The sequence below is a fragment of the Brassica oleracea genome, chromosome C2 (genome assembly GCF_000695525.1).
Source record: "Brassica oleracea var. oleracea cultivar TO1000 chromosome C2, BOL, whole genome shotgun sequence".
Taxonomy (NCBI): domain Eukaryota; kingdom Viridiplantae; phylum Streptophyta; class Magnoliopsida; order Brassicales; family Brassicaceae; genus Brassica; species Brassica oleracea.
In genome coordinates this window covers 4,867,788-4,888,452 of record NC_027749.1, presented here as the reverse complement: position 1 = coordinate 4,888,452, position 20,665 = coordinate 4,867,788, and the positions used below count along the sequence as shown (strand labels likewise).

The 20,665-nt window shown below is 36.3% G+C and overlaps 6 protein-coding genes across 9 annotated transcripts; 2 read left to right on the top strand and 4 right to left on the bottom strand.

Annotated features, from left to right (window-relative positions):
• The first annotated feature begins 882 nt into the window (after positions 1-882).
• LOC106323243 (ethylene-responsive transcription factor ERF086-like) lies at positions 883-1,939 on the top strand. The gene has a single exon (XM_013761395.1). The coding sequence runs from the start codon at positions 941-943 to the stop codon at positions 1,937-1,939; it is 999 nt and encodes a 332-aa protein (XP_013616849.1). The 5' UTR covers positions 883-940.
• Positions 1,940-3,698: 1,759 nt separating this feature from the next.
• Positions 3,699-6,296, bottom strand: LOC106323238 (zinc finger CCCH domain-containing protein 58-like). The gene is made up of 7 exons (XM_013761389.1): positions 6,064-6,296; positions 5,799-5,947; positions 5,589-5,654; positions 5,367-5,492; positions 4,974-5,282; positions 4,616-4,897; positions 3,699-4,368 (listed from the first exon to the last, which is right to left on the bottom strand). Exons 2-7 carry the CDS (start codon positions 5,940-5,942, stop codon positions 4,036-4,038), a joined length of 1,260 nt encoding a protein of 419 aa, XP_013616843.1. The 5' UTR covers positions 5,943-5,947; positions 6,064-6,296; the 3' UTR covers positions 3,699-4,035.
• Positions 6,297-10,122: 3,826 nt separating this feature from the next.
• LOC106323249 lies at positions 10,123-12,383 on the bottom strand. Of its 2 annotated transcripts, none has more exons than XM_013761399.1 (5): positions 12,174-12,383; positions 11,937-12,091; positions 10,744-10,802; positions 10,528-10,641; positions 10,123-10,385 (listed from the first exon to the last, which is right to left on the bottom strand). In XM_013761399.1, exons 1-5 carry the CDS (start codon positions 12,287-12,289, stop codon positions 10,323-10,325), a joined length of 507 nt encoding a protein of 168 aa, XP_013616853.1. In that variant the 5' UTR covers positions 12,290-12,383; the 3' UTR covers positions 10,123-10,322. The 2 variants fall into 2 exon arrangements, with proteins under 2 accessions (XP_013616853.1, XP_013616855.1); XM_013761401.1 differs by having other exon boundaries at positions 10,123-10,379.
• A 1,191-nt stretch (positions 12,384-13,574) lies between these two features.
• On the bottom strand, positions 13,575-15,248 carry LOC106323236 (protein GPR107-like). Of its 2 annotated transcripts, none has more exons than XM_013761385.1 (2): positions 15,142-15,248; positions 13,575-15,106 (listed from the first exon to the last, which is right to left on the bottom strand). In XM_013761385.1, the coding sequence occupies exon 2, from the start codon at positions 15,090-15,092 to the stop codon at positions 13,767-13,769; it is 1,326 nt and encodes a 441-aa protein (XP_013616839.1). In that variant the 5' UTR covers positions 15,093-15,106; positions 15,142-15,248; the 3' UTR covers positions 13,575-13,766. The 2 variants fall into 2 exon arrangements, with proteins under 2 accessions (XP_013616839.1, XP_013616840.1); XM_013761386.1 differs by having other exon boundaries at positions 13,575-15,111; positions 15,145-15,221.
• An 846-nt stretch (positions 15,249-16,094) lies between these two features.
• On the bottom strand, positions 16,095-16,523 carry LOC106323263 (probable receptor-like protein kinase At5g18500). The gene is made up of 2 exons (XM_013761415.1): positions 16,286-16,523; positions 16,095-16,187 (listed from the first exon to the last, which is right to left on the bottom strand). The coding sequence occupies exons 1-2, from the start codon at positions 16,478-16,480 to the stop codon at positions 16,095-16,097; spliced, it is 288 nt and encodes a 95-aa protein (XP_013616869.1). The 5' UTR covers positions 16,481-16,523.
• An 832-nt stretch (positions 16,524-17,355) lies between these two features.
• Positions 17,356-20,083, top strand: LOC106323233 (inositol phosphorylceramide glucuronosyltransferase 1-like). 2 transcript variants are annotated; one of them, XM_013761382.1, is made up of 9 exons: positions 17,356-17,783; positions 17,845-17,965; positions 18,036-18,385; positions 18,583-18,690; positions 18,781-18,915; positions 18,995-19,102; positions 19,195-19,465; positions 19,573-19,587; positions 19,812-20,083. In XM_013761382.1, exons 1-9 carry the CDS (start codon positions 17,553-17,555, stop codon positions 19,832-19,834), a joined length of 1,362 nt encoding a protein of 453 aa, XP_013616836.1. In that variant the 5' UTR covers positions 17,356-17,552; the 3' UTR covers positions 19,835-20,083. The 2 variants fall into 2 exon arrangements, with proteins under 2 accessions (XP_013616836.1, XP_013616835.1); XM_013761381.1 differs by having other exon boundaries at positions 17,362-17,783; positions 19,573-19,696.
• The last annotated feature ends 582 nt before the right edge of the window (positions 20,084-20,665 follow it).

Below are 20,665 nucleotides of genomic sequence, written 5' to 3'. Positions count from 1 at the left end.
CACTAAGCAGATTAATTGAGTTAAATAATTAGCATGATCCCATTGAAATAAAATATTTGAATAGCATGATGCAATATATGCATCACAATTAAAATATACTTTTACCAAATATTTTACTATCCAGTCTATAATAGAATTTGTTCTTAATTTCTAAATCAAGATTGGTCACTGTGACATTCCAGATTTTGCAGTAGATCCAATGATCAGTGGCTTCCTCCTAATTAGGCTTTTATAAATAGCCATCCATACATACAAACACATATAGAATATAATGTATACACATCGTAAAATAAAATAAAATCGAATGTTTGCTATTTTTCCTCTAAAATAGAAAATTACATAATAAAACTTTATTCAAATATATTCTTCTAAAATAACATTTTTCAAAATATGGAGTAAAAATAGATATTATTATTTATTTTCCTAAATATAGAAGAAGAAAATATAAATGAGATTGAGTGACTTTAACTCTAAATATTATATTAAAACAAAAATATCAATGAGTTGAAGATGCTCTAAGACAAACCAGTGAATTGGAATGGTTATAAGCTGATTTAACAAGATGAAAAAGTAATAGCCAGAAAACAGATTAAAAACAGTCAATTAAGCTTTCTTAAAATCGGTTTTGATTTCTTTTAAAGCCATATACAAAAATCTTATAAAATCCAACCAATGTGCCAACCTTTAATCTATCTTTGTCACTGAAGCCTACATATAATATCTTCGGAAAAAGAAATAAAAAGCCAAATAGAAGAAATAAAAATATACTAAAAGCAGTTGAATCAAAAGTGAAGTCTCTCTATCAGGCTCACTGTCTCTCTATTTATAACAGCACTTCACTTCCATTTCCAAACAACATCATCATCTTTAGACAGAAGCAAAAGAACCAAAAAAACCCTAAAATTAAACCTCCTTTCGAAAAACCTATACCTTCATCATCATGTCAACCTCCAAAACCCTAGATAATAGCAAACACTTTGAAACATCCCAAACTCAAATGGGTTTTGCTCTAATCAACCAAAACACAACCAACGCAACCACCGCTACCACCGGCGAGAGACGAGGCCGGAGATCAAAGCAAGCAGAGCCAGGGAGGTTCCTAGGAGTCAGGAGACGTCCATGGGGTCGTTACGCAGCTGAGATTAGAGATCCAACAACCAAAGAACGTCACTGGCTCGGCACTTTCGACACTGCTCATGAGGCCGCTCTTGCCTACGATAGAGCAGCTCTTTCAATGAGAGGCACTCAAGCTCGTACTAACTTCGTCTACACTCCAAATGACGTTCACACCATCCTCACAAACCCTAATCTCCACTCTCTCATAGTCTCTCCTTACAATAACCAATCTTTATTACAAAACTCTTCTCCACAGTTTGTCATTGATCACCATCCTCATTATCAAAACTATCAGCAACCTAAACTTTCTCTCCCCCAAACCGTCTTACCCGCTGCTTCTTTTAAAACGCCCGTTCGTCATCAAAACGCTGATATTCAAGCGTTTGGTTCTAGTCCTCAAAACTCCTCTTCGAACGGCTCGTTATCTTCTTCACTAGATGAAGAAAATAACTTCTTCTCGTTAGAAGGAAGTAACTCCAGTAACAACTCGGGTTACTTGGACTGCATTGTCCCAAACCATTGCCTTAAACCACCTCCTGAAACCACCACCATCCAAAACGAAAGCGGAGCTGGTTTCACAACTCCAGCAAGCAAGGCTTCAGAGTCATACGAAGGGTTTAGTAATAGTTACTTCCAGGATGTTGATATGATGATGGAGTTTGGTTCGTGTGATCTCTCTGCCATGATCACTAACTATGGTGCTGGTACTTCCATGTCAATGGAAGATTACGCAATAATGGAGCCACAAAACTTTTCTTCTTCTTCTATCGCTGCTTTCGGAGATGTTGTTGCAGACACTACAGGCTTCTACTCACTCTATTAGAACATTCTTTTTAATATTTCTGTTTTTATATTTATGTAATAATATAGTTAGTACTTTACGTTATTCCATGGTCGTTTGTTTGTTTTTGTTAACAACATGTTTATCGACTTTCGACTTTATTATATATATATTCTGCTTATTGTATCATGCACCATAAGGTTCCCTTACCATGAAGTTTTAAATTTTCTTTCTTCTTTATTTTTTTTTTGTAATTTCTTCAGTATCATGGTTTTGAACTTTTGATTAATTAGCAAAAGGTGTTAATGCGAGTTGTATCAAAGACCACTTTTTGTCCATGCTATTTCCAACATGTGCTATTTAATTATGTATATAATAAGTGTGGTGTGTATAGAAACAAATGACTTATTCATAGTAGATATTTAATTGTAAGTGAATAATATCTAATATTTATACCAGGATTGTAAGATTAGTTGCATAAACTCAGTGCGTATACGCTCGGTTATTATAAACTTTTAAAACAAAAGAAGGTTTGGAATTAGACTGAAAATTATATATAAGATATATATATATATATATATATATATATATATATATATGGTTTTTGAAAAAAATATAGTTAACTTTAACAAAAAAAAATAGTTAATGTGATGGACTTAGTGAAGTACTATGATGGTGTTTTTGGTCTTTGGACATGTGTTTTGGTCATGACTTGTTTGGTCTTTAATTGCACAATCACTGTTTCATGTCTCCCTCCTTTTGCCTATACTTTTGTGTACAACAACTCAACATCACAACTCTTTTTCCTTTTTAAAATCTGTTTCAGGTTTTTGACATTCTTTCGTTGAACTCAGTTAATCCCCCTTTCTAAAGTTTATCAACTTCGCTTTATTTTGTTAAATCATCAGACCCAACCAAAGCTGCTATACTTATGAAACAAATATATAAATAGTCCATAGAATTCATCATAATTGATATTTTACAGTTTGTATCACTTCAAAGAAAATAACTTACTAGAGTGCATAATACTTTGATTTGTAGTTAAGTTCTTCATACATCAATCTAAACAAAAATGGTTCATTATTCTAAATTATGGTAGATCATCTAAGTGACAACTCAGAGAAAAAAACATTTAATGATTATCATTTTTGTGGGTTGTTGAAAGGTTTACTTGTGATGTCTCAGTGATAAAACTCATGATTATGATTGTTCTGATTGTTTGAGTAAAACTAGACGCAACAAACAAACCACACATGCACATGTTATATCACCAACACAAAGAACCAAGTACGAGAATTACTGACTTCTACTTCCACATCAACAGTAATTTTACTTATTGTGTACTCCCTTCTGTTCATATATTCATGATTAAAGTCGTACGAATCGAATGTAGAACAAATAGATCGGTTCTGTTCTACCTTTTCATGCTCTTTCTCTTCTTGTTGCTGTTCTAAAAACATTTAGTTGGATTGTTTCAACGACTATTGCGTTTGGGTTTTACCATTTAAAAATATTTGAATATTTTGTTTACTATTAGAAAGGAAAAAGGCCTTACTAATGTATTTGTTAAATCTATTTTTACAAATTGTAAACGCAAAGTTAGAAAGAATTTCACATTCTCTTTCTGTTGTCATGTAAGTTTATAAGTTCTTAAAAAATGTAGGATAAAATCATTGAAATATGTACTCTTTTGAATTACACAAGACCTTGTAAAGTGTAATTAAAACCACAATCAGGCTCTTATTCCCCATATTGGCGTACTCGATAATTTTTTTTGCGCATGGGATTTTAAGTAATCAGATGATCTCATGAACAATAAGTCCATTTATAAATAATCATTTTGAAAAGTTTTTGTTTTACAAGATAGAAAGATGGCTGTATGAAGGAATCGTATGAACATGGTTAAGAGAGACCACAACTAAGAGGAGAGACAAAACACATAAAACTAGAGCTGCTTTGGTCTCTCTCTACTTTTGCTTCTTGTTGTTGTCTCCAGACTCCAGCCAAAAAAAAATGTTTCTTATGTTCTTGAGTTCATGAAAGTGTGAATGTAAATAAGAAGAGATAGAGAGTAAAGAGAGAAGCTAGTGGAAGAAGAATAGAGAGAGATTCTCTTCCCTCCTTTGAGTATTGTCTCTTTAACTTGAAGTCTTAACCTCAATGCTAGCCGAGTCACCATTTTTGGTCTCAGCAGCCAAAATTTCTGAGCCACCAGTTGTTGTGTTTGTGGGTTTAACGGAGCTCGAAGAGTGAAGCTCTATGCGTTGATCAGACAAGGACGATGATGATGATGGAGCTGATATGCCGAGCGATGAGGACCCGAGAGGGTAAGGCGTGACGGGCATGCCAGTAAGTGAAGAAGCAGATGGGCTGTAGGTAAGTGAAGAAGTTCCCATGGAGTGGTCAAATTTGCAGGCAGGCCCAAACTTGCAAACCCCATGTTGTGCAAAGTGGCTGCAAGGCGCTGTGCCCTGAAAATGTCAGTACTATTAGCTTTTTGTCTTTGTTATAAATTTACACTATTGAACATAAAGAATGAAATTTCAAGAAACTATGTCTGAAATCATGAGAAATCAAATGAAATGAAAACAGAACTTCATGTTCAAATCAAGAAAACAGAGTTTCTACAAAGAACTTATCATAAATTCATTACCAAAGAGACCGTATCTCATGGAGTAAAGCTAATATATGGAAGATGCTAGGGGGAATGAGACTTACAGGACGAATTGGGAGGCCAATTTGGCTGAGGGTAACTCCCTTGGGAGATGCTGCTTCCAGAGGATGATGGAATCTGCAAGAGTTTCCGAACTTACAATCTCCCGTTCTCATAAAGTATTGACACTCTGGTTGTCCAGGTCTCTGAGGAAAAGATTGTTCCTTATTTGAAGATGGACCAGATGGATACGCAGGCACTGGAGGAGATAACGGTCTAATTCCATAGACAGAGCTTGATACCATAGACGGTTGAGTCCCAGGAGAAGGCATTGCACTTATAGAAGCCTAAAATAAAATGGAACAAGGCTTTGTTAACACTAAGAAAAGAAACAAAACATAAGAGGAGTGTTTAGAACATTACCTGGTAAGGGTTCCAGCCAGAGTATGGAATCATTCCAGGAGGAGGAAGAACCATTTGGTTGTAAGTGCCGTAAGGGCTTTGAACATATGAGCCTTGTAAAAGCTGAGGCCTTGGTATAGCTACTCCAAATTGCTGCGATGCAGGAACTGATTGAGACTGAAGAGGTGGATAAATAGCTGGACCTGGACTAGTTGATAACTGATGTAGAGACGGAGCTTGTACACCAGGAGGAACAGGATGATGAAACCGACAGGTGGAACCGAATTTACACTGACCGGTTCTCATGTAATATGAACATTCTTTCTCACCCTGTGTAAATCTTTTAATGATCAAGATACATAACAATACAGCACAAGGACACGAAAGACAAGAGAAAGAGAGATTTGAACAAACCGGGCGTAATGGCAATCCCATGTAACTTAATGAGGTTGGAGTAGTAAAAGAATCTCTTCCTCCTTGTCTAGGATGGTGATACTTGCAAGAAGCACCGAATCTACATGTTCCCGTTCTCATAAAATGCTGTGCAGAGAAAAGCATAAAGAGTGAGAATTGTCTACACTAGAGAAGCATTAAGTGCATTGCTTAACCCGTAACCAACAATGATCTAATAGATACCTGACACACGGGCTGTCCCATTCTCTCTGGAAACTCTCCAGCTTCTGTTCTGAGACCTCCCAATACCTAAAAGAATGAAACTAAGAACATCAATTAAATATTTCAAGACTTAACACATAGGAAGCAGACAAAAAGGTAGTAACTTTATCAAAAGATTCAAAACCCACACCAAGACAGCACAAAAACAGAGCGAGTGAAAGAGTTTATTACCGGTGCACGGTTACGTGGGTGATTGAACCGACATCTCGACCCGTACCCGCAAACACCGGTTCTTAAGTAATAGACACAATCAGGCTCATCGGGTCTCTCCGGGTACGATTCACCTCCACCGCCTCGTAACCCTAACCGCCACATCGAAGCTACAAACGCCGCATTTTCAAAAAAAAAAACGATTCTCACAAAACGCTAATCGCAGATTAACAGAATGAGAAAGAGAAAGAGAGAAAAATGAAGGAAACACATTATTAACGTTTACCTTCTTACAGAACACAGCAATGTCGAGGTCCGATCAAATGGGAGTGTCGTTTGGGAAGAAACCACAACAGATCGTGGTTGGTTTCTGACTCTACACCACTCTAAGTCGCTTGATCTCGTTTTGCTTAAAGCTGAAGACTTTTGTTTTTTTTGTTTTTAGGGTTAAAATTCAATTTTGGATTTCGGCTGAGAGATGTTTTGGAAGGAAGGAAAGGTTTGATCTTTCTTTATGGGTTGATGTCTGCCGGTGGTGGTTAATATACGCGCCAAACATAGAATAAATGGCTTGTCTTTTTTTTATTCATTTCTTTTATTCTTTTTTATTCATGTACGTTAATTTTCTTTCTTTTCCATACTTGATTATACACTTTACTGTGAAACTAAACCCGGAAAAAACAAAAGAAAGATAATGTAACAATTGACCACTTCTTAAATGTTAACTTGATCTTTTTTTTTGGGGAAAGTATTAAATATGTTAAATTTATTAATAATAACTATATCAATATATCATTTCTACAAATATATAGTTTTATTCATATGAATTTACATACACACTAAAAAGAAAAGTTACATTAGTTTTAAAATGTAGAATTTCTTAAATCATACACAATTTTGAACCAAGTATTTTTAATAAACTTTATCTGGTCATATATTGTTGCTAAGTTAAATTATTGAGATAGTATATATAGTTCAAATGATGATTTAAGTTACTAAGGTAAAAGTTGATCGATGATGCTAGGGATATGCTAAGAAGAACTTTTTTCATATAGTGGAGGTGGATTGTGGATCAAAATCCTTATTATTTTTTGTTGTATGCAGAAAATCGATTTTCTTATATTTAAGATAGTTATAGTGATTGAAAATGAAACATATCATAATATTTTTAATGGTGGGACTCGATTTTTGACTTTGATCCATAAAAAAGAGGTGTTAATAAACTTATCAATTAGTTATTGAGCAATGAACACCACACATAGATATATTGATAATGAAATATGGAGTTTGTTGCCAAAAAGATATGTTGATAGTAAATATATTATGAAATATAGATTTCCCTCCAGATTCAATATATTATTATATAAAAAGTTAAAAACGTGAAATGACTGTTTATAGATTGTTTGAGCATCATTAGTGGTATAGTTTCTTTAGAGAATACCTCAACCATTTAATATTAATATAAATTTATTTTGTAATTTAAATTTAAATATGAAAAACAACAATTAATCGCAAGATGACACATGTAAGTTTAGTCTCTAATAAAATTGTAAACGTTTTTCAAAGACCATACGATTCCCGTGTTTTCTCTTCCTCTCTTCTGCTGTTATAATATTTAAGTATTATTTTTAGTTAAGAAATGCATCAAGAAACCATTGATGCACATGCTCTAATAGTTAAAGAAAAATGGTCAAAGGAAAAAAATATTTGTTGGCTCAAGTTGCAGTTTGAATGGACAGACCGCACTTATATTTATTACAGTATGTTTTGTTATTATTAAATTCGCACCACGGTTATTCCGCAGTTATCTCGGATATTACCATTCAGAGCTATAGCAACAAGACAATTTCTTTGTCAATATCAACTCATGCGTGAGAAAAGGAAAACATTACCGGACAAATCTCTAGAATAGCACATTTCTAAGTTTATGTCATAAAAATAGTTTTCAAAATCTAAAATGACCAAAATAACATTTTATCTTTGGAAAAATTTAAATTTTTCAAAATTTGAAATCTTATCCCAAAACTCCACTTCCCGACTCTAAACCCTAAAACTTAAACTACACCTCTTAACACTAAACCCTAAACCCCACCCCTAAACTCTAAACTCTAAACCCTAAACCATAAACTTTAAACTTTAAACCCTAAACCCTAAATCATAAACTCTATCCCTTAACTCTAAATCCTAATGTCTAAATTAATTTACCATTGGGGTATAAGTGTATATTTATCTCTTTTGATAAAACATTAAGTGTTATTTTGGTCATTTTTATTCTTAAATGATATATTTGTGATAAAAAAAATTTTAGTGTTATCCTAGTCATTTTCTTGAACATTAACTCAAGTGTTATTTATTCATCAGCCAATCTGCTAATTATTTCTTAAATCTTATTTATGGAGAAAACTGATTGGTCTTTAGTCGGTACAACACTGGTCGAACATATTAATTTTGTGCTACGACTCCGACGTAACGACCCTATATTCATAGGTCCGATATATAAAAAAAATATTATCTACGCCTAAGATTTTTGACTAGCTTTTGTCGAGTCTGCTTATAAACAAAAACTTCAATTAGATATCTAATGATAATATTAATCTTGCGGTGAACGTTTTAAACAAGAATTATTATTTTGTTAATTAAGAAATTCCAAACCTATATAGTAAAAACCAGCTCTTGTTAATATCTTTACTGGACGTGAATCTTCCTTTCCCAAGGGCTTGAACTAGGCACCTCACCGTTCCTTCAGTAGATTACACTTTTTTTTTGTAAGAAAAAAGGGTTAAACTCGAGTCAATTAAAGACACAGACCTAACTCCCGGGTGGAAGGTGCAGCCCACGGATAAACCCTCTCCCGGGTATTCAAATGGGCCGAAATGCAATAGCCCATATCCGTGTAGGTGACCAGAAAAATGTGACTTAGTTTCGCATGGTAGGTGGATCGAACTTGAAATGTGGTGACATCCCAAGTCCTTCCCCTTACCACTTGACCACAAGCTCCCGGTCCACTAGATTACACTTGCTTTGGTAAAAAGACATGAATAGCTATTTTTTTTTGCAAATGACATGAATAAATATTTATACTACTAAATAACAATCTCTACCTGCATGCAAAAACTATGAAAAATAATATAAGAAAATAAAAGACTAGACAACCGACTAAAAAATCATTACCATTTAGGAAAAGAAACGTATAGAGTTTGATGGTCTTAACGTATAGTATTACGGAAAGTATATTCTTGCACGCTCACGCAAAGAGTGTGAAATCGCACTCAACACCAATCGTTTAAAAAGTCACTTCACACATATAGTATTTCCACTTCTGATATTTCTATGGAAACCGTAAACTTTAATGCTTTGGAATTGGATGATTGATTACAAAGGACAAAAGGTCATCATAGCATAAGATTTTGTGCTGAGACAAAGAGATGCAAAAACATTGGATCTCTTTCTCAAAGAGACATGGGTAGTTTTAACACAACTATATGTATCCGACTTTATTATACAAGATTAAGCGACAAATTGAACAAGTTGAATGCATGCATGAATATGGGGCATTTGAATATCATCATTCATCACGTATTATTATTGTTGTTCTTTTTGTTTTGGTTGCCTTGAAAATAATTGAGGCCGCGTAACAAGGACATGTGAGAGGATTGTGTGTTTTATGTTCGGATCTTGATGTAAAACGAAGATCAAGATGAAGACACTTTTGTTGTTTGTTTTGTCGTCGCCAAATGAGGCATTTATGATAACTTACTCTTTCCGTTTGAATTTAAGTAATGTTTTAGAAATTTTTGTTTTTATTTTATATTAAGTGAATTTTTTTTAATTTTTACGCAAAAATTCAATGTTATGTTTGAGACCACAGTATAATTTCTAATTAGTTAAATTATATATAGTTATTGGTGTTTTATGCAAAACGAGATAAAACAAAAAAAAGTTAGTAATTTTTTAATGGGTGTATAAGAAGTTATTATTTTGAGATAAAATTATAAGCATGGTTTTATGAAGGAGGTGAGAAGTATAAAAACAGTTCTTTCTATGGAATAAATAAGAAAATGGAACTCGAAGGTTTTGACTTGAGGTATTGGCCACATGCCAGCAGCTTTTGGAGATTGTTGTTATTCTCCAAAAGATCTTTTGGACCATAACATCCGTATCCTCCTCATCTACCAAATGTCGGCGAGGTCATTTTATTATTATTGTGTCTCCTCTTGTGTCCTTTGGAAGTAGTACAAAACTACAAAACACAATTAAACCCATGATCTATGTTTTGTAAACTAGCCTGCAATGAGCTTTATGCAGATCATTATTCATTGGAACTGGTCTTTTAGCTACGATCAAAAATGCTAAAACACAATCAAATTTTGAACAATAAAAAAAAACATGTTCCAGATTCATGAAGCTATTCATTCCAAAGCCACAAACAACTCCAGTCTAATATTTAACCAAATAAAGACAGATAAAATAAGAAAGCTCATGACCCTAGTCCATGTCCATCTTTATCAAATATGCAACCACCAATGTATAAGCAAAAAAGGGACACTAAAGCTTCAACTTCTTATTGGGTCTCTTCAACTTGGCATCTTCATCGACTATGATCTGTTGCTTTCAAAAGAGATTACCACACGCAGATATCAGTGAAGGAATCCCACCAAGTAACGTAAATAGACTTTATAAAATCGTGTTGGGAAAATAAAAAGCAAGTAGAAAGATGAAATAGGGAAAAAAGATGTGAGGGAGATAAAACCTTATGCTTTTTGTTTTTCTTCTTCTTTTTCTCTTCTTTTTTCTTCTTTGCGTTTTTCTTCTTTTTCTTTTTGGTAAGCTTAGTGTTCTCTATCTTATCGTCATCAGAAGATATCTAAACAGGACGTAGAAGGGAGTAAGAACTGGTCAGTAGCACATATTAACAAATTTATTCCATATCCAAACAGAAAGAAAGATAGTAGAGAGAATCAGATACCTCGACGTCTTCAAATTTGGCAACGTGTTGGATTCTTCTTCCTGAACTCGAAGCCCCACCTGAGACCATTAGAGTATCATAAAGACTATGCCTTCACATTCAATACTTACCACTACCAGAGCGTTAAGAAAACTCATTCTGCCATATATATATAATAAATTCCCTAATAGCATAACTGATGCATTTTCTTTGTTTCATATTGGGCTTGGATAGAAGCAAATCTCTCCACGTTGGTGTGCTATGTTGTTTTCACTGACAATCTAGGAATAGCTTTATTCTAAACTTTGAACTTTGAAGTGAGCTAAACTTAGTCCACAGTTACAATGGAATTAGGCAAACAGTCATTATGCATTTTCGTCTAATGAAATGCTAAGTATGCTTTCCAAATTCTTTCAGATCTACTTTAAAACCAAGTAAAACAATGGAATGCATCAATGCACAATCTTTACTTGCAACGTTGTAGTTAATTATAAGGTCTCATGTTTGATGCTATCCATAGTTTCTACTAAAATTATTCCACTTTTCATAGTTCTCCTCCACCCTTGAAGGTGAGAGTTGGGCTTGCGTACAGATTATCTTAACTAGAAATGAGCTGCAATCTCAGAAGAATTTGTCCCTATCCCTCAACCCTAATGCCAATAAAAAAATACTGGAAAATCTAGGATATCTGATGAGAAACAGTCCTTTTCTTCACGCTTTTGAATCAATTACAGAAGATAAACAGAGAACAAACTAAATCAAAGTACCCAAGGATAGAACCCTGGGTTGAATTCTAGATCACCCTAAACTCTCCTAAGCTCAAACCAATATCCTAGCTTAGAGTGAGCTAACTCGTTCCTCTAGCTTCCCTTTAAACCTTAAGCTCTCAACTAACCAATAAGGCGTGTTAATGAGCTAGCAAAGCTAAATTTCATTGCAGGACCGGTATGCTATAGTCTTGCACTATATCTAACAAGAACACCTCAACAGATTTTGAATATCACCGCAGCTCTCTGCTAATGCTGAGCTATCAGCCGTGACTATAATCAACTACAATAACAAGAAGCGTTATCATCACAGGACAACATGCCATTGCCATACTCCAACGCTATAAGCCTATCTAACAAACTAATCCCTTTTCGTTTCCAATTCCAAAATCACAACTTTCAGACATATATTATCAAAAGAAACTTTTTTTTTTTTTGAATACTCACTGGAAATAACGGTGTCTCTGGCGTTTTTGACGGCTAATTCGATAAGATCAGGATCAATGGAAGACAACCCATTGGGATCCTGCAGCTTCCTTTCTAGAAACTTGGCTAAAGCCGCCGCCTTGTTCGTCTTCAAGGGTCCACCTGGATGAGCCAATCTGAATAGACATAACACATAGGAAAGTCAGGAATCTCAAATCGAGAAGAAGAAGAAAATCCCTAAGGAGTTGAAAAAGGAACCTGGGCAGCTGAGAGCGAGAAGAGGAGGGAAGAGAAGTAAGAGGAGCGAATTTGCTTCCTCTTAGAGCTCTCTTCTCATCTTCCGTCAGCTCCTCCATGCCTCCTCCTCCTCCCATTGATTATTCCCGACGGCGAAATACCCTCCGTCACAGTTACTTTCACGGCCGTCTTAAATAAACCAAAATCCTCCTCGCCGAATTATTAAACCGATCGAACCGGTCTTCGACAATCTATACTCCCCGATAGGCCTGGGACTTTTATCCGGGATCCGGATTCGATCCGAGATTCGATCCGGATCCGATCCGAAAATCCGGATATCCGGAGGGGCCGAAAATCCGGATATCCGGAGGGGCCGAAAATCCGGATATCCGGAGGGGCCGAAAATCCGGATATCCGGAGGGGCCGAAAATCCGGATATCCGGAGGGGCCGAAAATCCGGATATCCGGAGGGGCCGAAAATCCGGATATCCGGAGGGGCCGAAAAATATATATATATATATATATAAATTAATTTTATTTAATATATTTTCATTTTTATAATAGTATATATAAATTTTATGTAAATTTTGTAATATTATACATAGAAATAATTAAAGACATTATATATATATTTTTTAAATTATTATTAATATGTTATATATATATATATTAATATTATTTTTTATTTATTTTAAAAATCTAAATTCGGATCCGGATATTCGCCGGATATTACAATTTTTAGGAGAATATCCGACAACCGGATATCCGAAAACCCCGGATCCGGATAAGGATAGTAAAATTATGGATCCGCCGGATAAAGATCCGGATCCGAATATCTTAAAATTACCCGGATACCCGATCCGTTCCAGTCCTACTCCCCGATACATAAATACATAAATAGATTAATTTATTATTTTTGTAACCAATTTCTATATTTTAAATTTATTTCCGTGGTTGAAACGGCGTCGTTTGAATGGAAGAAAAACGCTGGAATCAAATGCAATGTCTGCATATCTGCTAAAGCATAATAACTGGAAGGTATCCTTTCAGCATTATATAGAAGCCCTCTGGTTAGATGTTGCAGTAATATCTGATGTACAAATTTCCATTGGGCCACAGATATTTATCACTGAATCTAATGTTACACAACAGGACGATCTTCTCAATATAGTTGGAAGCTAGGCATGCCTTAACAAGGGCCCTCTACACTTCTTCTAAGAAACAGCTCAACGAATCTGGACGGTATCTAGTATGTTCCAATCACTTAAAACCTCATATGCATGTCCCAGTTGAAGGAGCAGTCCTAGTTAAACCCTTTGGTGCAAGAACCCATGGTCATGGTTTCCTTAGTCCAGTAGCTAGTTCGGATGGGCTTGTAATTGAGCGTTTTGGGATTCAATACAAACTATAAACACCATATAATTGTTTCTTGAATTCGCAACGATTAAAACTATAAAAACTGTTGAAAGTTTGTAACAATGGAGTTTTCAATATAAAGAAGAAAAAATTTAACACAAGGGAACAAAAGGTAGTTGCAATATTAGCCGACATTAACATAAAACATACTCTGTGTCTTCCAGTCTTCCAGAGCCTCAGACTTTTGCCCTTTTTATCTCAAAGCTCAAACTCATCGTCTCTAAGCGCAATAGCAGCAGCTTCTTCTTCATCATCATCAACAGCAAAGTACTCGTTCTTCTCCTCAGGCCTAAACATATAAAACATAATCACATAGAACACCAAACTCACAATCTCCTCCGCCGCAAAGCTCACCCACTGGTACTTATACGCCGCAATCGTCTTGAGCGCAAACACAACAATCCTCGTGAAGTACAAATACCCAATGACAACAATGTAGAACTGCCTAAACAACGTCAGCTTCGACAAGTTCCTGGCCGCTTTCCCATCGGTTTTCGACGTCTCCCTCAAGGCCCGAATCGACCATACGATAGGGAAGATAATCGCACAGCAACAGATAATATCAACCAGCAAGAACACTTGGTTCCACGTGACCCAATCTTTGATGAAAGGCCCCGTCTCGCCGATCACAATCGAAGCAATGTTGGCTAGCACCTGAAGAGGGATCACAATCATCAGCACGTTCTTCTCCTTCTCCTGCAAAAACGGCTTCAAGAACGACCATCCCGTTCCGATCAAGATGATCACGGTGAAAAGCAACACGACACGAATGAATTGGAAGATGTAGAAGAGGATGTCCCATCCGTGAGGCGTCCCCGTGATCTTCACGTAATGCTTATCTTCAGCCGCACAGATCAGATTCAACGATTTGATTAGAAGCAGACCCGCCATGAGGAGATGGATCCGGTGAACCACTCGTTTGTTGGTATAGCAAGTGTAGCCCCAGTATCCGAGAAAGGTTGCGTAGCAGAGGAAGAAGAAGGAGTAGAGAGACGGAAGCTGTGTGGATCCGGCGGGTAGATAGTCGTTAGATCCGTTCGGATCTTTATTAAACATCTCGGTTCTAACCGCCATGGAGACTTTCGTCTCGGGAGCGCAATTCGCGAAGAAGAGAGAGTACTCGTTGGGGGAAGTCACCGGGTACGAGTGGTTGAACCGCGAGTTCGGGGGAGGCGATAGATCTCGGAAGGTGAATAGATGCGTGACGTAGTGCGAGTCGAGGACGCAGAATCTAGCGTTCTGCTGGATCTCGAGGAGGACCTGGAGGAGGGACTCTTCGGAGAGGAGGAAGAATCCGAGGCGAGATGGATCGGGGTTCGGATCTGGGGAGGTGGAGACGACGGAGACGGAGGAGACTGAGACGGTGACGTGGCCGGTGTGTGTGAATCCGAATTTTTCGAAGAGGATCATGGGGCGGGCGTCGGAGGAGATGACGAGGGATTTGATCTCGGCAGTGGAAGGAGGAACGGCGGCGGAGATGAGGAGGAAGAGGAGGACGACGACGGTGAGGGGCGTTTTCGTCATTTTGAGGTCGATGAGTAGAGTTTTTGTTCAAAAAAAAAAAAGGTCGATGAGAAAGAACGTGTTGGGAACTGGATCGAGTAACCGTCGGCGAATTTGATTTTTCGATTTATATAGGTCTTCTTGTTATCTCAGATCTGAGTCAACTGTATATTTTTATAATTTTTCGGCAGCATTTTAATTATACAATTTAATTCGGACTATACTGTATATTACGATGTATATACATATAAAGAAATATAATTTGATGAAAATAAGATAATTGAAAGTTGAAACATCATATTTTTAACCGAACCGAACCGAAATTTTTGGTTAATTCGGTTCGATTCGATTGATTTATAAAAACTTCGGTTTTCGGTTTGGTTCGGTAATCAGTTAGTTCGGCGTTTTTTTTTTAAAGAATTTGTTAACCAAATTTCGAACCGGACTAACCGAATTATTAAAATTTCAAACCGAACTAATTGAAATTATCCGAAATACAGAATTTACCAAAATTTTGAAGCGAATTAATCGAACTAACCAAAATTAACCAATTTTTTCTAAAATTTTTAACCGAAATACAATTAGTACGATTAATTTCGGTAAAAGTTTTAAAAACCAAACAACCCGTAAAAGCCAAACAACCCGAGAACTGAATCGAATTTTTTTACAGTTCAATTCGGTGGAATCTTAATTGAACTGAACTACCCAAAAACCAAACTACCCGCACCGCATGTTCGATTGAAATTTTCCAAAAGCAAACAGAAAACTACACGTCGTTTTTATCAAAGACTTAAATAACATAGCCTACCGTTTTATTGGTTCAAAAACAACCTACATTTCAAAACGTACAGAGGCAAACTATACAAGCAATTGATGTATCGATGCGATCTAAAAACCAGACAATGAACACACAGACACACTCTCTGGAAAAGAAGAAATATCACATAACAGAGAAGATCTAGAGAAGAAACAGGACTTGCTTCACATAAAGCTCTGAAAACATTATTACAATATTCAACATTATTACAATAATTTACACTCTTGAGTCTCTATACTGTTCCTAGGAGGATCTGAATCTCTTGCTGTCCCATTATCGCTCCTTCGTCTTCTTCTATCCTGCAAATTCTCAAATTGGTAGAGCCTTCAGCAACCAAACTCCAGAAAGGATCCTTCAGGATAATAAAAAAATAAGAGAAAGTTTTTAAAGTTTTTACCTCTCTAGGAATTGGGTATTCTTCTGATTCCAGCATACGCGCTACTTGGCTCATCCTAGGTCGTTTCTCGTACAATGGATCAACACATCTCAAAGCAGTCAAGAGTGTTCTTTTTAAGGCACTTGTAGATGGCTTTGTGTTGAGGTTCGGGTCAATCACTTCTTCTGAACGTCTTTGTTGAACCATCATCTTCATCCATTCCACCAAATGTACCTACAAAATGAGAAGACAACTCTTATGAGGGCGCAGAGTTTTAAATGTGTTTAAATGTTTCTTTACTTTACCTCAGGGGGAGGCCGAGCGTAGTCTACTGGATATCTACCAGTTATAGCTTCCAATAGTACAACCCCATAGCTGTAAACATCACTTTTCTCATTCAAAAGACCGGAGTTCGCATACTCTGGAGCTACATAACTGTTAACAAAAAAAAACATTTAAGTCTTCAAATTTTCAAATATAGATATATAGAGAGAGGCCACAACTCACCCAAAGGTACCCATAACTCTAGTAGTTATAAAACTTTTATCACCACCAAGCAGCGTAGCAAGTCCAAAGTCAGAAATTTTAGAATTAAACTTGTCATCAATCAGAATGTTGCTAGACTTTATGTCTCTATGCACCACTTTTGGCTCAATCGCCTCGTGTAGGTACGCAAGCCTGCATCGTTAGCGTCATATGAGTACGATTAACAAACAAAATATATAAAGCTAAAACGAACAAGGTGAAAAGGCTCTTGGATTTTGTCACGGACGTAGACTTCGTACTCAAAAAGTAAAAAACAAAGAGCTTGTAACTAAAATATGGAATGTCAAACTAATTCTAATTGACTCCTAGACAATACAATCTTCTTCGCTCCTTAAGATTGTTCAACGAGGGGTGGTGGGTCTGTCTAATTATGATCAACTGCGAAAGTAATGCCATTTATATTTTACTCACTAATGTAAAGAAACATCTCGTGTTTTGTTTCCTCTCCAGTAAACCCATTTGGTTTGGTCTCTTTGCCACTAATCCAGTTCAGAAAATATTATAAAAAGTTGTCATGTTCGCAATAATATCGTCATGTGATGTTAGCCTGTTACAGTTACATAATTGGTCGTAGGCTCGTAAGCTTATAAAAGCTTTCTCGGCGGTGAAAGGAAAAAAAAGTGAATTCTCACTTCTCAGACACAGAGGCACAGAGACAACACCCAAAATGAAGTTTCAGAACTCTATTTTTAACGTTTACTTTCCTTAAATTTTCCTCGATTGTGAGATCCGAACAATCATCATGGTGAGACTCAAATCGAGTCTCCGGCTTCTCCTGCTCTCAATCGCTCTGTTAAATGGCTCCTTTGGATCTGAATCAAGTAAGGAAGCTTATGTCACACTTTTATACGGAGACGAGTTCTTATTAGGAGTCAGGGTATTAGGAAAATCGATTCGAGACACTGGATCCGACAAAGATATGGTCGCTCTGGTCTCTGACGGCGTCTCAGATTACTCCAAGAACCTACTCAAGGTTTAAAGTTCTTGTCTTTTTCTACAATTTGATCAAAAGGTCTGAACTTTAAACTCTACAGGCTGATGGATGGAAAGTAGAGAAGATCAGTTTATTAGCAAACCCAAACCAAGTTCACCCCACAAGGTTCTGGGGTGTCTACACAAAACTCAAGATCTTTAACATGACTGATTACAACAAAGGTGAAGCCTTTTGATGCTTTTTTTTTTATGTGGATTCTGTTTTGACAGTTGTTTTTTTTTTAATTGCAAGTTGTGTATCTTGATGCTGATACTATTGTGGTAAAGAACATTGACGATCTGTTCAAGTGCTCCAAGTTCTGCGCTAACTTGAAGCACTCCGAGAGATTGAACTCTGGTGTCATGGTTGTTGAGCCATCCCAAGCTCTTTTCAATGATATGATGCGGAAGATCAAGACTTTGTCTTCTTATACTGGTGGAGACCAAGGGTTCTTGAATTCTTACTATCCTGATTTCCAAAATGCTCGTGTGTTCGATCCTAGTTTGTCCCCTGAAGAGCTGAAAACCAGACCTGTTCCTGATATGGAGAGGCTTTCGACGTTGTACAATGCTGATGTTGGTCTTTACATGCTTGCTAATAAGGTAATTTTTTTGCCTTTTCTCGGTTTAGGAAACATAACTGTGTACTTAGCCTTTGGTGTGTATTTGGTTATTGTGTGGCTTAGTATGAAATTGATGTGTGATTTTGGAATTTAGGATTGGTTTTAATTAGTTTAAGGTAGTTTCATGTTTTTCTTTAGCTCTTTTAAGATAAAGAAGTTTTCTCATTATTTATGCAGTGGATGGTGGATGAGAGTAAGCTTCATGTTATTCACTACACACTAGGCCCTCTCAAGCCTTGGGACTGGTGGACAGCTTGGCTTGTGAAGCCTGTTGACGCCTGGCATGTAGGTCTTCTTCTTCTTCTTATCTTTGGTTTTTGAGCTCTGTTTCTACTTATTGTGCATTAAGTTTGATATCACTGTGAACATTTTCAGAGCATTAGAGTGAAGCTTGAGGAAACTCTTCCTGGAACTGGAGGCGGCAAAAACCAGAAGGATGAGTTCGTTGTCAAGCTCCTTTTCTTGTTACCTCTTTGTGGGGTTTTGTTCTGCGTTTATAGATCCCTTCAGGTTAGCACTTCTTTGTTTTTTTCACCTCTGCTACATTTTTCATCCTTTCTTGATTGTAAATTCATTATTTTTCTTGCAGGTTCATGAGGGTTCACTATTGAATCAGATTAGATATCTTTATTACAAAATCAGATCTAATGGAACACGCCGTGTTTCTACATTTTCGACTATGAATCCCAGCTATCAAGTGTGTTTCATCATCAAATCATTGTTTTAAAACTTCTTTTAAAAAGTGGTTTGTATCTCATTTGAACATCTTGTATTGTTTTTGTCTAACAGCTCCACAGTGGCAGCATACACTCCAAAGTTCCTCAGCGCTTAGGCGCAGTTTCAGTTCTAGTCTGTTTTACTGCACTTCTGATATCCATTGGAACTTCCTTTGTGATTGTGCCGAGGCAAATCATGCCATGGACTGGTTTGATCTTGGTGTATGAATGGACTTTTACAATCTTCTTTCTTTTGTTTGGTTGCTTCTTGCTTTTGGTGCATCAACATGGAAAGAAACTGTCAGTTCATACGGAGTCATCCTCCTTGGATGATTCTCGAAAAGGTATGGAAATGAGAAGTAAAAAAAAGAATATGTCATTTTACCATTCTCTACGAAGTTGAGGATTAAGAACAGGGATTTTTCTCCATTTTTGTTTTTGGTCTCGACAGGTCATCAGCGAGGAGGTGTGTCTTGTGACGTTATTACATTGTATTATGGATTAGGGATGGTGTTTCTGGCTATTGCTGCAGTTTCTTTGCCTTATATTTTAGGGATCACCGCTTTATTTCTTAGGTAGTTTTCTTAAACAACTTGCTGAGAATGCTTCTTGCCACTATTGGTAACACATTATCGTCTAGATTTTGACTTGATTCTGAACTTAGTTGCTGGTTTGTTGCGTATTGAGCAGGTTGGGTCTTATGGTTGGTGTAGCCATAATTCTAGCTGCCTTCATGACTTATGCTTCAGAGCAACTCGCGGTCAGATGGTTCATGAGAGGTCTAGAAGACCGTGGTGAAGCATCGAGATCAAAGTCTTTATGTTTCATGTGCTGACACAACCAAAAGCAAGACACCTGAGAAAATGTGTTACCATTGACCATTGTAACTTTGCAGTAACAAGAGCATATGATCTGAACGTTTGTAGTTCTGTCTTGAGATTGTTATATAGCTTTGTTCTTTCTTTGTCTCCTCTCTTTGCAGAAATTTGTACAGTTTATATTTTAAATACTGAGAGTCCATTTGTGCTCAAATAGTTAAAAAATTTCACATAAGATTCTATCATAAATTGTGAAGATTGGGCAGAAAACTTTACACTGGGCCACAATTTTTTTTGAAAAAAGTAACCAATGTAGTTTCTCTGAAATTTATTCATTCTAACCGGCTTTCCGCTACTTGCCAGTTGAGTTTTTTAAACCTAATTTACAACTGATTATCTTGATTACATAAGATATAAAGGGCTTAGCAAGTCACAACTTCAACTATCAGAATTTGGAATATTCCAATTTGATCACTCACTCAACAATGGAGTTTATTTGCACATTTGAGGTCAAAATAACCGGTAGAATTGTTTGAGGATATGATCTGAAAAGAAAAGATTTTACTAGATCAAACCAGATATAAATAAATTGCTATTATTTCATTTTGTAAAATTTTCCTTTCAATTATTTATATCAAAATGAACTAATAACAATTTACTTATATCTAGTATAGCAAATTATTATATTTTTTACATGAATAAACTAGAAATTATGATTCCTAATAT